Source organism: Cucurbita pepo, chromosome 8 (assembly GCF_057944985.1).
Source record: "Cucurbita pepo subsp. pepo isolate OVF chromosome 8, ASM5794498v1, whole genome shotgun sequence".
Classification (NCBI taxonomy): Eukaryota; Viridiplantae; Streptophyta; class Magnoliopsida; order Cucurbitales; family Cucurbitaceae; genus Cucurbita; species Cucurbita pepo.
Window position 1 is genome coordinate 10249026 of NC_141805.1, and position 15693 is coordinate 10264718.

The 15693-nt window shown below is 36.7% G+C and overlaps 2 protein-coding genes across 3 annotated transcripts; both read right to left on the minus strand.

The window, feature by feature from the left end:
* Positions 1-788: 788 nt before the first annotated feature.
* On the minus strand, positions 789-5036 carry LOC111800703 (uncharacterized). 2 transcript variants are annotated; one of them, XM_023684515.2, is made up of 10 exons: positions 4876-5036; positions 4429-4629; positions 4058-4220; positions 3585-3655; positions 3352-3400; positions 3131-3198; positions 2916-3028; positions 1866-1965; positions 1201-1330; positions 789-926 (listed from the first exon to the last, which is right to left on the minus strand). In XM_023684515.2, exons 1-9 carry the CDS (start codon positions 4985-4987, stop codon positions 1236-1238), a joined length of 972 nt encoding a protein of 323 aa, XP_023540283.2. In that variant the 5' UTR covers positions 4988-5036; the 3' UTR covers positions 789-926; positions 1201-1235. The 2 variants fall into 2 exon arrangements, with proteins under 2 accessions (XP_023540283.2, XP_023540282.2); XM_023684514.2 differs by having other exon boundaries at positions 2916-3031.
* Positions 5037-5823: 787 nt separating this feature from the next.
* On the minus strand, positions 5824-12249 carry AMP1 (Peptidase M28 family protein). The gene is made up of 10 exons (XM_023683953.2): positions 11100-12249; positions 9697-9939; positions 9453-9605; positions 9295-9363; positions 7936-8023; positions 7751-7834; positions 7559-7647; positions 7209-7322; positions 6972-7106; positions 5824-6212 (listed from the first exon to the last, which is right to left on the minus strand). Exons 1-10 carry the CDS (start codon positions 12045-12047, stop codon positions 6030-6032), a joined length of 2106 nt encoding a protein of 701 aa, XP_023539721.2. The 5' UTR covers positions 12048-12249; the 3' UTR covers positions 5824-6029.
* Between the last annotated feature and the right edge of the window lie 3444 nt (positions 12250-15693).

Here is a 15693-nt window from a genome sequence, read left to right on the forward strand (position 1 = left end):
CTTATTGTGTACATTATCATCCCTGCAGTTTAGTATACAATATGTTCACTTCCTCCACCTATGTGGGAGACCCCATTTTAAATCATACAAATGAAAAACCTTTTCTACTACTATATCACATCATCATCATCATTTAAGCTCACATTTTGAACCTATATATATTTGATTAAAAGATTAGAAGTTCGAATCTCTCATGTTTGTACGCTTGTAGAAAAACAATAAATTTAATTCTATCCACTTTTGAAATTTAATTCTATCCACTTTTGACCAAGTTATTAGCATTTTGATCGTGCATTTTATTAACATTGTTTTTTTATAAATACTTCTAATTTTCAGTTCTGTATCATGAGTTTGATCTATTGACATGTAAGTTTGTAGATTAAAAAAAAATGTATATTGAAAATTCAAAGACTATTTTAGGACTATAGGCCTAACAGATATGTATTGAAGTCGGCTTACAAGTTTAAAAAACTCAGTAACTCATTTTCCCCACCAACGTGCAAAAGCCTCTTTGCCAGCTCCAAAATTTCTCTATGTTATATCTTTGTTATAAATAATATTTTGGTACTATAATTTATTTATTTTGATCACTTTCATTTTTGTTTTCCTCTTTTTTTTAAAAAAAAAATGTACTTTCACACTGCTTTTTCGGTGAACCTGTTTTTAGTAGTAGGTTACATTCCTTTGCATGAGTGAACTTTTTATCTTATTATCTTTTAATGGAAAATCATCTTTTCAAATGCTAACTGGTGATTTGGAAAATCATACCTCAAAGTTGTTGTAACATGTACGGGAAGTCTTCAAATCCTCCACTAAGTAAAGAAGTAAAGAAGGGTATCATCACAATAACTCAGTTTGTTCAGTGAATCACTTAGCTGCTTATAAAGAATACACCTCCATTTTAAAATTGTCCCCAAGAGTGATTCCTGAAAGAGACCGGTAAATAATTTATTATAAGAGATAAACTATGTTTTTTATTTATAACTTGAAAATTTATTATCAAAAAATTCAAACAATTATAAGAGATAAACTATGTTTCCTAATTTTCTTCATATCGTGTTTTAATATAAAAAAATATATATAACAATAATGATGGAAGGAATCTATGTTTCGAAGGAAAGATCAAATAAAAATTTTGCATTCAATCCTCTAGGAACAAATCTCAATTGCAATGTGAAAGCTTAAATTTGGGGTACAAACCTGTTTGTTGTCGTCAATTTTATTGTATATCCAGTCTATAGGACCCTGTAGGATATCTGATCATCAACCGTCTCCACAACAACCCGCTTCATTCGCACAAGTATCATCAGAAAAGATCTCGCTTTGGGACCTACAAAAATGAGAACTCTGTCACTACATTGCTTGTTATTAATAGTCATTGATTCTGGACTAGTTTCATTCCGCTACTCGGTATAAGCCAAATGGGATGTAAATTTACTTTCGCTTAATTCCGCCTCACTTCCAAACACTAACCGATGAAATAGCGTGAAAATGGATGTCTAGACTATATTATGGTGCATGTCTACGGAGAATATAGTGAGAAAGGAAGGTAATCAAATGTAGAACATAGTCAAAGAGTAAATGCTACTGCCATTTTTTTTTTTTTTTCCTTCTGCAAAAATGCACACACACAAAAAAAAAATGCAATATGGCGTGTAACCAACTATGCTCATCTAGTTAAAAACATGTCCTAAATTAAGAGGTCACATATTCAAATTTTCCCACACAATCAAAAATATTTTCATGGCACTAAGTGCATTGGTTCTACTTAAGCATTAAAAGTCGTTAAGCTTTTGTTGGTTCTTTTTTTTCTTTTAATGTCTTCTTGACTGTAGTATATTATTAAATTAGTACGTGTAGATTACCAAGGCCCATTGATGAAACTTCGTCTTGAAAGATGTAATTTTTTCCCTTGGCTTTCATTTTCAGACATGAGTTGATCTTCTCAACGGCCACGATGAGGTCCTGGACAAGTTGGATTTCAAAGATGTAAAAATTTTGCAAATAGAAATAACAATTTTATACTTAAGGTTAATCGTAGGAAGTATCACGCAAATATACAGGTAACGTTCTTGTAATTTTAGTCGAGGGTTTTTGGAGATGAAAGGGATCATGACATATTTACATTCAAATTCCTCACGCGACGCGATCATAAAATGGGATTGTTCGCCAAAGTTCTTGCAATGACACTCCTCAATAAAGTAGAATTGCTCAAAGAAAAAACTACACCTTCAAGATATAGCTAAATCTCTTACGATGGTCACTTACCCGAACATGTTTGGGTGGAGCTATCCCTTATTACAACCTATCCAATAGGCAAAATGTTTGCTTGTACAACTATAAGTATAAAAAGTCCCGTACAGATTCTTCTTGAGTATTACCCCTATAAAGAGACTGTTCTTAACATCATCCCCTAAGATATATTTGAGTTTATAGATTTTTTTCAACATCCATCTCCCAATCGAAGTACACTTGACCCAGAGGCCATTAAATGCATCTTTCTAGGATATGCTTCAAATCAGAAAGAATAGATGCTACTCCCCAGGTCAAAGAAATCTTCTCCGTGGATGTTACCTTCTTTGGAAACCAACCGTATTACCAGAAACCTTAGACTTCGGCTTAAAACCTCCTCGAGAACTTGTTGGAACGTAGGTGTGAATAGCACTGACCGTGTGTAATAAAACTAGGAGGAAACGGTATGAACTACTCTGATTGCTTATTTAGAAACTACATGTGGTAACTCTTCGGCTTGTTAGAAGGGCTATTTAATTTTCATCTAATTCATCATGCATTTAGTAATAACTCTCGGCTAGTTAGGAAGGGCTCTCAACCATCAAATTAACAAAGGTAGATATATAATGGAAACTCAACAAACATTAATGAATAAAATCAAATGGAATTATATAGTGTCGTACCTCCCATGATGCTAGGCTCTTCATATATGATGGGATACTTTCAAAGTCATCCTTTGATAGCTTAATTGAAGGTGAAATGGCTTCTTCATATTTCAAGTAATCTTCACCTTCCTCTGCTTCATACAAATGCCAAAGTCATGAACTTCATACCTTGATATAGGTTAAAAAATCATTAAAATAATAATGCCTAAGACTGCAATCTACGAACTTTCTACCTTCAGACACTCCAATTTGTGCAGCAGATTGGCATGGAAAATTGGAGTCAAGTGGTTTCCCTAAGAACCTGAAAAGAAAAATGAATCCTATGATTCAATTAACTAATCTTTTATTTGGCAATATACGAGCTGCTGATGAAATGAAAAGAAACAACAAATGTTCAAATTCAATCAAATGATCTTCTAAAATCATAATATAATTTATACAGATTTGAACCTACTTTTTCGGGGTATGAAAATCCGCATACGGATCATCAAACCTGGAGTTACCTATAAACGCAATAATGAGAAGTCGCTTGTTAAGAAAGCCTTAAACGAAGTATAAAGCACTACAGATAACCAAAAACAATCGAAGTTCAAACTCCTTCAAAATATGGATAACCATCATTTTTACTCCTCTTACATATTCTGGAAAATAGCATATAAAGGCAAGTGGCAATTAGAGTCTTCTTACCTTCAGATGCTAATGTAGCCAGACAAACATCTGAAAGCCCAGCATTTTGTAAACTTAAAGAGTCGTCGAGTCTGGAAATGACAAGAACAACCAAGTGATTGAGGGTACAAGATAATTCGCTAATTGATAGGTAACTATCTTCTCATATCCACAAATTTTAAAGCACTTGGTTTGCTATGCCTTGCAAAAAACAAGGTCAAGGTGCATATGAACAACAAACTCAGGGACAGAACAAGCCAAACCGGGAATGTGTGCATTGCATACTCTAGCCTTGCACATGTTGCCGTTCTGCCTTGCTTCATCTCTAACCTTAGCTGGCGCACCCATGAGCGTGCCGTCAGCCAAGTCAAGTGCCTTGAAATTTGTGGGTAAAGAACCACAGTTTCAATCTTTTACTTCTCTCTATTTATATATAACCAATAAGATAAGATACTACTAAATAACAAGGGAAGGAGGAGGGAAGGGTACAATACAGTATGTCATCTTCGAAATTATGCTTGGCAAGTCCTGTCATAGAGACCGATCTCTGGTATGAAGACGGTACGTTCAATCCATCCTTGGAGCTTGAAAGCTCGAAACGCAATCCAGATGTTAATGCATGGTTATAATTTTCGTCTTCTTCATCGATCTCGAACTCTAAGGCAAAAGAAGATAAATGATGCAGCATTAATAAAAGTAATAATCATTCTTTCCCTTTTGTTCTATGATTTTTCAAAAAAAAAGTAAATGATATTGAGAATTTAAAGATCAATAATAATAAGGATCGTATGTATCCTATTTAAAGCTACTCCACTCGTCATTTCATCACAACATTCAACAAAAGAAGGAATTCAATGTAATTCACCTGGAACGTATCCGACGCCCTTAAGCTGCTTTTGTATCTCTTGGAGATCGCTTTCGTTCTTCTTGTAAACTTCACTGACGTGCCCTAACAGCTCCTCAAAGGATACTGTTTCTAAGGACCTTGATTCGAGCAAACTGAGATCAACACTAACAGCCGACACGCGGCGGTTGAGAGACTGTATGAAGGTCGATGATGCCGAATCTGGAGTATATAGTCTCAACAATTAGCACAAATCAGCAACCCTTACTTATCAACAACCTCAAAATTGCAGTCTAATTCATCAAAGCAAAACACAATAGCAAATTCACGAACGGAAAAGAAAAAACAGCCATATTCGATCTCCTAGTTTATCAAGGCAGCAATTCTTTGTAATTTTCAATCAAATTCCATTCGTCGGAGTACCGAAAAGAGAGAACAAGGTAAGAAAGAGATGGAAATAGTGCGCACCGAGAGGAATGGGGCGGCGATCGACGGACTGCTTGAGGGCATTGCAGCTGTTTTGAAGATGGTTGCAAAATGGCGCTAGGGTTTTGTTGAAGTTCGAGATCAGATCCTCCATTCTTCTTCTCTTTCAGACGTTCAAATTGAATTATGCTTCAACTGATCGATCCATTTGGCTGATTTTGAAAAAAATACGAAAAATGGCGGGAAAATCATACTCGAATTTTTAAAATAAATATAAAATTATATATATTTTTTAAATCACATTTATTTTGTGTTCCTTTTAATACATTATTTTGTTAATTTAATAGCTTTTTTTTATACTTTTTGAGACCTTATAAAATATTTTTCTCTTATTATTTTTACAAATACAAAATTATATTATAATAATGAAACTCAATTTTAAATTTTTTTAATATATAACAATTTACTTTTTATATTTATAAATTTATAATCATTTACTCTTTATCGAAAAAATTATTAAAATTATATTATTTCTTACCATTAGTTTTTAATGAAATTTTTAAAAGTTTCATTAAAATCATTTAATTTTTTAAAAAAAACTTAAAAATTATCTTTAAATTTTTTTAAAAGCCTCACAAACATTAAAATAATAATAATAATAAATAAATAAATAAACTTCAAAAATACATCTAAATTCCAATTTAACTTTTTTTTTTTTTTTTTTATAATTGTTGAAGGTGTCGATGTTATTTATAATTTTTTTTATATATATTTTAAATATAGTACTCGTAAAAGTATTTAAAAAAATTAAAGAATATTAAGAATATTTGTAAAACAAAACACTTACAGTTTCTATCTAAAACTACCGATAAACCAACTTGAATAGACATAGATGATTCACGAGTCACATATGACTTCGTTTTATGCAACGATGATCGATTTTGATTCCATGCAATACCATACGCAAGAGAGACAACGTAGACCATGAACTTGAAAAGATGGAAAGGGCTCTCATATCTTACAATTTACAACCCATGCATCTTCAGTTTCCAGGAAAAGGGCAGAAGAAGAAGAAGAGGACGATACATCGAGGACGACGACGAGAAACGGAGTGCGTGATAAGGAACAACTTATGATCGATACTCTAGTAATAGTATCGCTTAATGTACAAAAGTCTAGATACCTTTTCTTTTGTTTCATGAGAGTTCACCTTTAAGTGCAGCAGCAGCCCTTGTAATGGCTCTAACCACTCTCCAGATCTCATGCTGAATTACACCCTGCCCTTCACTTTGGTTCATTTTCATCGACTCCGAAATTGCGTCAGCAATACCCGGGAAGCAAGCCAGTGCACTCTCATAGTCACTCGATGGCCCGTAAACCTGCAACAGAGGAGGGTTATCATAGTCGCTCGAAGGCCCGGAACTACTGGAATTCTGAAAACACGCTCAAATAATTGGGATATGCATCCAACCAAGTCTTTGATCAGGGAATGGGAGAATTTCCACTACCACTGGTAGGCCAATCAGGCCGTGAGCGCGGTGGGATCGAGCTTCCCAAAAAGCCGACCCCGAGTAGACTCAGAGTGCGAGGGGCCTTTCGAGTTCAATTCGCAAGCAAGGATAAACAAAACAATCCATTTAGCATTCTTGAGATTATTGAGCTCTCACGGGTTTATAATTTTAGCACTATTGTTGTAACAGCCTAAACCCACCGCTAGCAGATATTATCTATTTTGGCCGGTTACATATCGTCATCAGCCTCACGATTTATAAAATGCGTCTGCTAATGAGAGATTTCCACACCCTTATAAGGAATGCTTCGTTCCCCTCTCCAACCATGTGGGATCTCACAATCCACCCCCCTTGAGGGCCAGCGTCCTCACTCGCACACTGCCTGGTGACTGGCTCTGATACCATTTATAATAGCTCAAGCCCACCGCTAGCAAATATTGTCCGCTTTGGCCTGTTACGTATCGCCGTTAGCCTCGCAGTTATTAAAACGTATCTGTTAGGGAGATGTTTCCACACCCTTATAAGGAATGCTTTGTTCCCCTCTCCAACCGACGTCGGATCTCCCAATTGCTAAGCAGCAAGCACTCACAATCATTTGGCAACACATCGATGAAATCAAATACTTACAAGATGCTTGAACCATGTACGGCCTCGAAGCCCATCAACATCCAAGAACCCTCTTTCGGCCAGCATCAAACGATCGTTTAACGCTCGCGTTTGAAACAATGCCACAGCAGTAAAAGTTTCTTGCTCTCTCAATCTCTGTATTCACAATATAATTCAGCATGGCTGTTAGAACACATAAATACACATCAAACATGTTAGATGCAGCAGCCCAAGTTCCATTTCTTTTTGTGATCTTACCTTTGCTTCGTTCTCAATTTCCTCGGCAGCGGACTTGAATTCATGGATGGACGTTGATAACGGTTGCAACGATACGCTTCCATCTAAGATATCGTTCAGTATATCTCTGTATGCCTGTGTTGGAACGGAATCGACAACATTTTATAAACAATGCATGCTACAGCCTACAACCAGAAGCAAAATGTCGTGCTTCTAATACGACAAGAAATTTAGTATAAGATCGGGCCATGCTACCCGAACTTCTATCCATTTTGCGTTTTAGCTACATGAACTTTTGAAATTTTGATTTTAACCCCTCAACTTCCTTAAACAATCCGAACAAAGAACAAAAGTATCCAAAGTAAGGTCACCTGTAGCTGATTCGCGTAGGAGACGTAACTGAAAGGGAGGATTAAATCGTCAGCAAGTCGAAGGGCTAGCAGTCCCCAGATGCTGCCAACTGAACGAGAAAGTGAGAGATGACCGTTAAAGCGTGCGATCGAATGCTAATCGTTCATTATTTGTAATGAAAGTTGGTTTTAATTCAAAAAAACGAAGCTAACCAGCCGCATGTCGATGAAACAATGGGTCTCCATAACTCGCCATCCAATCATACGTGTCGAAGGCAGTATGATATACCGGAAAATCTGAGTAAGAAAGGAAAGTTGTCACAAAACAGAGGCAAACTAGATAGCAAGTTTCTTTAAATTGACCATAATTAGTGGCATATGGGCTAAGAAGAAAGTACCTCTTCCATAATACACATCAATAGAAGGAACTCCTGCATGTTGCACAAATGCAGCAAAATCAGAATTCAGGGCACCAAGTCTTTCAATCTGCAAACTAGCCAGGAACAATTGCAATCAAACAATCAATGAAGAATTCACAGCTTGTATGAAATCATCGGTTGGAGAGGAGAACAAAACATTGCTTACAAGGGTGTAGAAATCGCTTACTAGCTGACATGTTTTAAAACCTTGAAGGAAAAACCCAAAGAGAACAATATATGGTAGTGGTGGACTTGGACTGTTATAATGGTATCAGAGGCAACACTGGGCGGTGTGTTAGCGAGGATGTTGGGCCCTTAGGGGGTGGATTGTGAGATCGTACACTGGTTGGAGAGGGGAATGAAGCATTGCTTACAAGGATGTGGAAACCTCTCTCTAGCAGACACGTTTTAAAACCTTGAGGGGAAGCATGAAAGGGAAAGCCTAAAGAGGACAATATCTGCTAGCGGTAGGCTTAGGTTGTTACAAATGATATCAGAGTCAGACACTGGACGGTGAATGTTGGGCCCCCAAGGGGTGGATTGTGAGATCCCATGTCAGTTGGAGAGGGGAATGAAACATTGCTTATAAGGGTGTGGAAACCTCTCCCTAGCTTGAGGGGAAGCCCGAAAGGGAAAGCCCAAAGAAGACGATATCTGCTAGTGGTGGGCTTAGGCTGTTACAAATGATATCAGAGTCAGACACCGGGCGGAGAGCGCTGGGCCCCCAAGGGGGGTGGACTGTGAGATCCCACATCAGTTGGAGAGGGGAACGAAACATTGCTTATAAGGGTGTGGAAACCTCTCCCAAGCTTGAGGGGAAGCCCGGAAGGGAAAGCCTAAAGAGGACAATATCTGCTAGAGGTGAGCTTAGATTGTTACAAATGGTATCAGAGCCAGACACCGGGCGATGTGTCAGTGAGAACGCTGGCCCCAAGGGGGGTGGATTGTGAGATCCCACATCGGTTGGAGAGGGGAACAAAACATTACTCATAAGAGTGTGAAAACCTCTCCCTAACAGACGCATTTTAGAACCTTGAAGAAAAGTCCAAAGAAGACAATATCTACTAGTGGTGGACTTTGGCTGTTACAACACAACATCTTCACGACAACATTTAGTAACATTCATCAATAAAACTCTATTCAAAAGCCTAAGATTATTTAGTTTTGTGACTTCTACTATCATTCAAAGAAGCCCGGAGCAGTAGAGAGCGAGTCAACACATAGACTAGCTAATCCCTCCGTAGTTATACGATGGCCGTGACACAATAAGCAGTATAGAAAAGCCAATAGGGATAAACAAATTGACATGAATGACAGATTAAGAAAGTATCCCCTTACATTGGCGATTCCATTTGTGGCGGTCCACGTGTCGTACACAGTTGCACCTTTCACATCAGGATCCTCGACCTGATATCAGTTCAAGTCTTTAGAAACATGTACAACTACACCCCCGACAAGATTCTATTACCAAAACAATAATCTCTTTACTTCGATACCTGTGCAGTAACCTCATGGAGGAGATCATCTAGCTGAGGGGTTGCACCAGAAAAGAACCCTGGTCCCTGAACTGCACAATCTACATTAAGGTAGGCCACAGCTTTGGTTCCAAGGTTCACAATGTTTTGCTCAACCCATTCAGTAGATCCTATCTATAAGCACCAAAATGTAGACCATAAATTACACGTACAAAGGCGTTAAAACATAATCATTCATCGCACATGGAGATTTGGGAGTACCTACCATACCGAATTCTTCAGCATCCCAACTGCAAAGAAGAAGTGTTCTTCGAGGGCTCCATCCCAACTTTCTCAAAAGAGCAAATCGACGTGCAATGTCAAGTAAGGCTGCTGTTCCACTGTTCGGGTCAACTGCCCCGAAACTCCATGCATCTCTATGATTACCCATAATCACAAAGCGATCGGGCTCTTCTAACCCCTTTATGACAGCTAAGACATTATGGATTGTTGCTATTTTTCTCTCCCCCTACAAATGAAATGAATGAAGAGTTAGAAAAAGGAAGAAATTGGGACAAAAAAATGAAACAGCCATGATAATGAAGAATCTCAAAACTTGACGCAAATCCAAAAGGCTCCATATCCATGATCCAATTTTTAGACGCGTTTTAAATCCGTGAGACTGACGGTGATACTTAACAAGTCAAAGTGGACAATATCTGTTAGCAGTGGATTTGAACGGTTACAAATGATATCAGAGCCAAGCACCAAGTGGTGTGCTAGCGAGGATGCTGGCCCCCAAGGGGGTAGATTGTGAGATCCCATATTGGTTGAAGAGGGGAACGAAACATTCCTTATAAGGGTGTGGAAACCTCTCCCTAATAGACGCATTTTAAAACCATGAGACTGACAACGATACGTAACAGGCTAAAACGGACAATATTTGTTAGCGGTGGGCTTGTACTGTTACATCGAGTAACAACCACAAAACCCCAAATAGAAAACAGAAAAGATTTACAAATTGAAATACAATTACAAGAAATCTCTCCAACAAGAATTGATCTCACAATCAAAAGAAGAACATCAGAGAGAGCACTCGAAGAAGCAGCATGGAGCTGTATCATCTCTTTCGAGTGATACTAACCCCAAAAACCGAATATCAATACATAATCCTCGTGAATTGACCCGACAAAAATCCTAAGAGAACTTTCTCCACTTACAACTGATACAATGTCAACTAACATCAGCTCATAGGAAACCTGGTTTTGTACTTATTTACTAGGAATTATTAACCTTCTTCTATAACATTTTTTTAAAAAGTTCAAGAAGTTTTAGCATCATTTTTTACTGTGAAAAAACACCATGAAAATTTTGAAAACTTTTATCCTATGATGCCTCTTTCAATGTAATTTATGTCCTGATGATGAAACTCAGCAAGACAGGACAAAAAGTCCGACAAAGAACAGTGACAAAAAGACAGTAGGCTGAAGCAGAAAACATCCCCACAATTATGGTCAAGATAAGTCAACGAAGGACACGACACTTCCAAGTTTGACAAAGCTTTTACAGCCGTAAAGCAAGTCACTTCTTCTAGGCTGAACAGAACAAACAGACAAAACAACAGCCACTAGCTAAAAAATTTCAGCACACAAACAGTTTATATTTTGACTATGTGTTGAAATTCAAAACCTGGTAAGTGAAGTTGAGATATGTCGGACCACCAGGCCCCACCGCCGCCGTCCCGAGCTTGATTGTGGTGTCCCGCCACTCCGGCGGTACGGAAGCAGTGTCCAATGAACTCAAAATGATCTCAGCTGCCTCAGCCGACAAAGGCATGGAAGGAATTTTGGGAAACTTTCTCAAAACTTCACTGTCATTCAAATTCAACCTCTCAGCTCCATCAATGGCTGCCCAACCAGGGCTGAGTGGGTCCCCAATTCCCCTCATCACTGTACCTCTCTCAAACCCCTGTCTATACCCGTCGCTGTCGGCGTACAATAGAACCCCTTTTACCCCATTAGCCTCCGCCTTCGCCACCACCACACCCCTCGGAAATTCCCCTTTTCTCGCCACCGCAATGCATCCGGCGACGGTGACACCCATCGCCGCCAGAGCCCGGTAGTCTTCATCTCGGCCGTAGTTTACAAATACCGCCACGCCGTACGCCGTACCAGACGGCGAATACGCGTGGTACGGCTTAACTACGCCCTCAACATTCTCCGATAACGGAATTTGAACAACACTTCCATTCGGCAATCGAGCCGTAAGAGAAGCGTATTTAGGGTAAGAAAGCAGAGCATCGTAGTGAATCGAGTGCGTTTCGAACCCGAGATCCCGGAAATGAGACTCCACATATCGGACTGTTTCCGACGAGGGTTCCGTTCCAGCGAGATGGGGATGAAGAGTAAGCGACCGGAGATACGACGCGACGGTGTAGTTCGACGCCGATGAAAGAAGAAACTGCCGGTACCGGACGGAATTTCTCAAACTCGAAGTTACAGAGAACGACGAGGAGCTCGAAGAATGAAATGTGTAAAAACCCAAAACGCAGATGATGATAAAGAAGAGAAGGGTCGTTACAGGAGAAGGTTTCGATGAACACAAGGTCGTAAGCTGCTTCAATGGCGGCGGAGCCATTTCAAGAGGAACAAACCCAGATGGAGAAATTTGGGTGAGTGAAGGGTTTTCGAAGAGGAAGATTCAAAGGGGTTTGGAGGAATTATAATATAAAAAGGAATTGCGTGAATCCGCCATTAACGAGGAAAGGGGAAAGAAAATGAGGAGCATTGAGAGTAATTATTATATATAAAAAAAAAAAAAAAAAATGTTGAAAAAGATTGGTAGGTTATGATTTGTGGGTTTTGATTTGATTTTTGAATTTGTTTATAAGAACTGGGAAATTGTGAAATCTAAATTCATGTATTATAGAAATAGGAGCAACGGATGGTGAGTCCGGTTGGACAAAAATGACAGCTTTTTTGCCTTAAAAAAAACAATATTCATAAAGTTATGAGAATTCTTTTTTGGAGGTTGAGAACAAACTTTTGTCTTTTAGTTCGAGTGAAATGCACTTGCTAATTGCTATTGTTTTTTTTTTTTTTTTTTTTTTTTTTTTTGAAGTACACTTGGTATTATTTATTGGATTTTAGTGGATTTGCTTTGTTTGGAATATTGTTGTGGGTAGCATTTGAGTTTTTTTTTTTTTTTTTTTTTTTTTTTTTGAAGTACACTTGGTATTATTTATTGGATTTTAGTGGATTTGCTTTGTTTGGAATATTGTTGTGGGTAGCATTTGAGTTTTTTTTTTTTTTTTTTTTTTTTTTTTTGCCTAAATTAATAAAAATTTAAAAAAAATTCCTAAATTTTTACTTATTTTCAAAAAATAACCTTTTAAAATATTCTCAAATTTTCTTTTTTAAAAAAAACTTTATATTATTAATTTTTTAAATAAATTTAAAAAAATAAAAAATGTCTTTAAATTTAAAAAAAAAAAAACATAGACTAAATCATTAGTAATTAAAAAAAATACTCGAGCCACTTGTCACAATCGTACTTTTAATGGCAGCGGACTTGCGATTGTGCAGCACTTACTTTCCAACGACAAGTGAGCTAAGCCAATTTGTTCTTGCGTCGCCTATGGACAAGCGACATATGCTCGAGCCTCTGGCCTCGGTTTTAAGATAAGGTTTTAGAAAACGAGAGCAGAGAGAGATTTTTGAAAGAGACGTTATATAAGCAAGCAAGAGATAAATAACAACGGCTTACGGTATGTAACCTTAGGTAGGTGAAATTTAAAAAAGTACTATTGGTTTCTTAAGCTTAAAAAAAAATGTTTTATACTGTTAGTACATGGGAGAGGATGGATGAGATGTAGATAGACTGATGTCTATGTATTAATGGTAATCATTTTTTTAAACTTATTTTTTATATAGGGTTATGGGTGTTCGAGTTATTTTTAAAAAATTCGTACATGTTTTTTTTTTAATATTGCACTACAGGTGTAACATTGACTCAAGTTTACTACTAACAGATATTATGGCTCACATATCGCTATCAGTCTCACGGTTTTAGAACGTGTTTGTTAATAAGAGGTTTCCACACCCTTTAACCCGTTTCGTGTCGTTGTCAATTTCACGATTTGAAAACGCATTTGCTAGAGAGAGGTTTCAACACTCTTATAAGAAATATTTCGTTCCCCTCTTCGATCGGTATGAGATCTACAAACAAGGATGTCGTTTTTTACTTTTTAAAAATATTGAAAAGTGTTAATTATTATTTTTAATTAAATGGTATATCTAAAACAAAGTTTAGGGCATTTTTATTAATTTAACGTCTTTTATGTTAAATTCAAACATCTAGTATCGTGATCAAATATACTCGAGCTAGCTACAATGTATTAAATTTTATATTAATAAATAGTTTATAGTTCAATAAATATGTATTATAGCAAAGATGTTGAACTAAAATGAAGCTTTTGTAAAATAATATTAAATTAAAAAGTACACTCAATTATTCGGGATTAAAATATTAATTTTTATTTTAAATTTATAAATTATTTGAACGTGATTTGTCAACAATCCACCAATTTTTTTTTTTTTTTTTAAGATCAACGAACTAAAATATTTCGCTCTAAAAAAATAGTATTAAAATTAAGTTAATTTTCGTTAATGTTTGGTTGGTCGAGTTTTATTAAATGAGCAAAATATTATAAATTATATAAATAATTTAAATATTGTTTGCTTTAATATAAGTGGTCGATAAATACAAAAATAATTTGTTTTTAAATATATAATTTTGTATTTTACCTCTAAAAAACAAGTACATGCTAATTACACGTAATTATGAAAAAAAAATTTATTTAATTCATATAATTTCTTAAAAATTTAAATAAGTAAAAATAAATGTATACGGTTAAAATGGTGGGAAAAATAATGAATATGATTTAGTTGCTAATAAAGATGGTTATGATACCATTTGTAACGGTTCAACACCACTGATAGTTACTGTCTAACTTTTATTTTAACGGTGTGGAAACCTTTTCTTAGCAGACGCATTTTAAAGTCTTGAGGGGAAGTCCGAGAGGGAAAGCTCAAAGAGGACAATATCTGCTCGCGATGGACCTGGGTCGTTACAAATGGTATCAGAGCCAGACACTAGACGATGTGTCAGCCTTCTCGCTGTTCTTCGAAGGGGGGTAGACACGAGGCGGTGTGCCAGTAAGGACGTTGGGCCCCAAAGAGGGCTGGATTTGAGGGGGGTCTCACATCGATTGGAGAAAAGAACGAGTGCAAGCGAAGACGCTGGACCCCAAAGGGGGTGGATTGTGACGTCTCACATTAATTGGGAGGAGAACAAAACACCATTTATAAATGTGTGGAAACTTTTTCCACACAGACCGGTTTTAAAGCTTCGAGGGAAGTCAAAAGGGAAAGTCCAAAAAAGACACTATCTTTAATATATCCATAAAATTTATAATTTAATATCAATTGTTTTTGTTGTAATAAATAGTTAAAATTAATTTTTGAGGAAATGGAAAAAAAAAAAAAGAAAAAAAAAAAGAAAACCGGTTAAGATCATTGCATCAAAATTGGTGTGGATGAGGATGGGACCCACGTGAACTGCAACGGCCATGATTTTGACACATAAGCGGGTCCCACACAACAAAAGCATTCCCCCACACCCGATGAATGGATGCTGATTGTAAATGCCAAATGCGGCGTATAACGCTTTGGACTTATTAACCACTTGTTGGCTGTCGTTTTGTAGTAAATAAATCTGTTGTCCCTTGTCGTTTTATCTCATTAATATCATATCATTCATAAACTCGGTAATAGACATGCCAAATCAAATTATAATATTTAAATTAGGTTAAATAAATTATAAAATGTGAAATTATCCACACTAAATTAAGTTAATTTTATTGTCCTACTACTTCTCGCTAAAACATGACGACTAACACATGTTCAACTTTTGTTAAATATCCAACTTAGTAGTTTATCATAATATTTTCCGTAAAAATCCAAGTTTACCGCTAGCATGTATTGTTCATTTTGACCCGTTACGTATCGTCGTTAGTTTCACGGTTTAAAAAAAAAAAAAAAAAAAACTTAGTTCCCCTCTTCAACCAAGGCCCCCACCGTCTTCATTGGCACACCGTTCGATGTCCAACTCATATACCTATTGTAATAGTCTAAGCCTACTGTAGTAGATATTATCTGGTTTGACTCATTACGTACGAAGATCTCACATTTTCTAATATCCACAATTTTTTAAACCATCACGA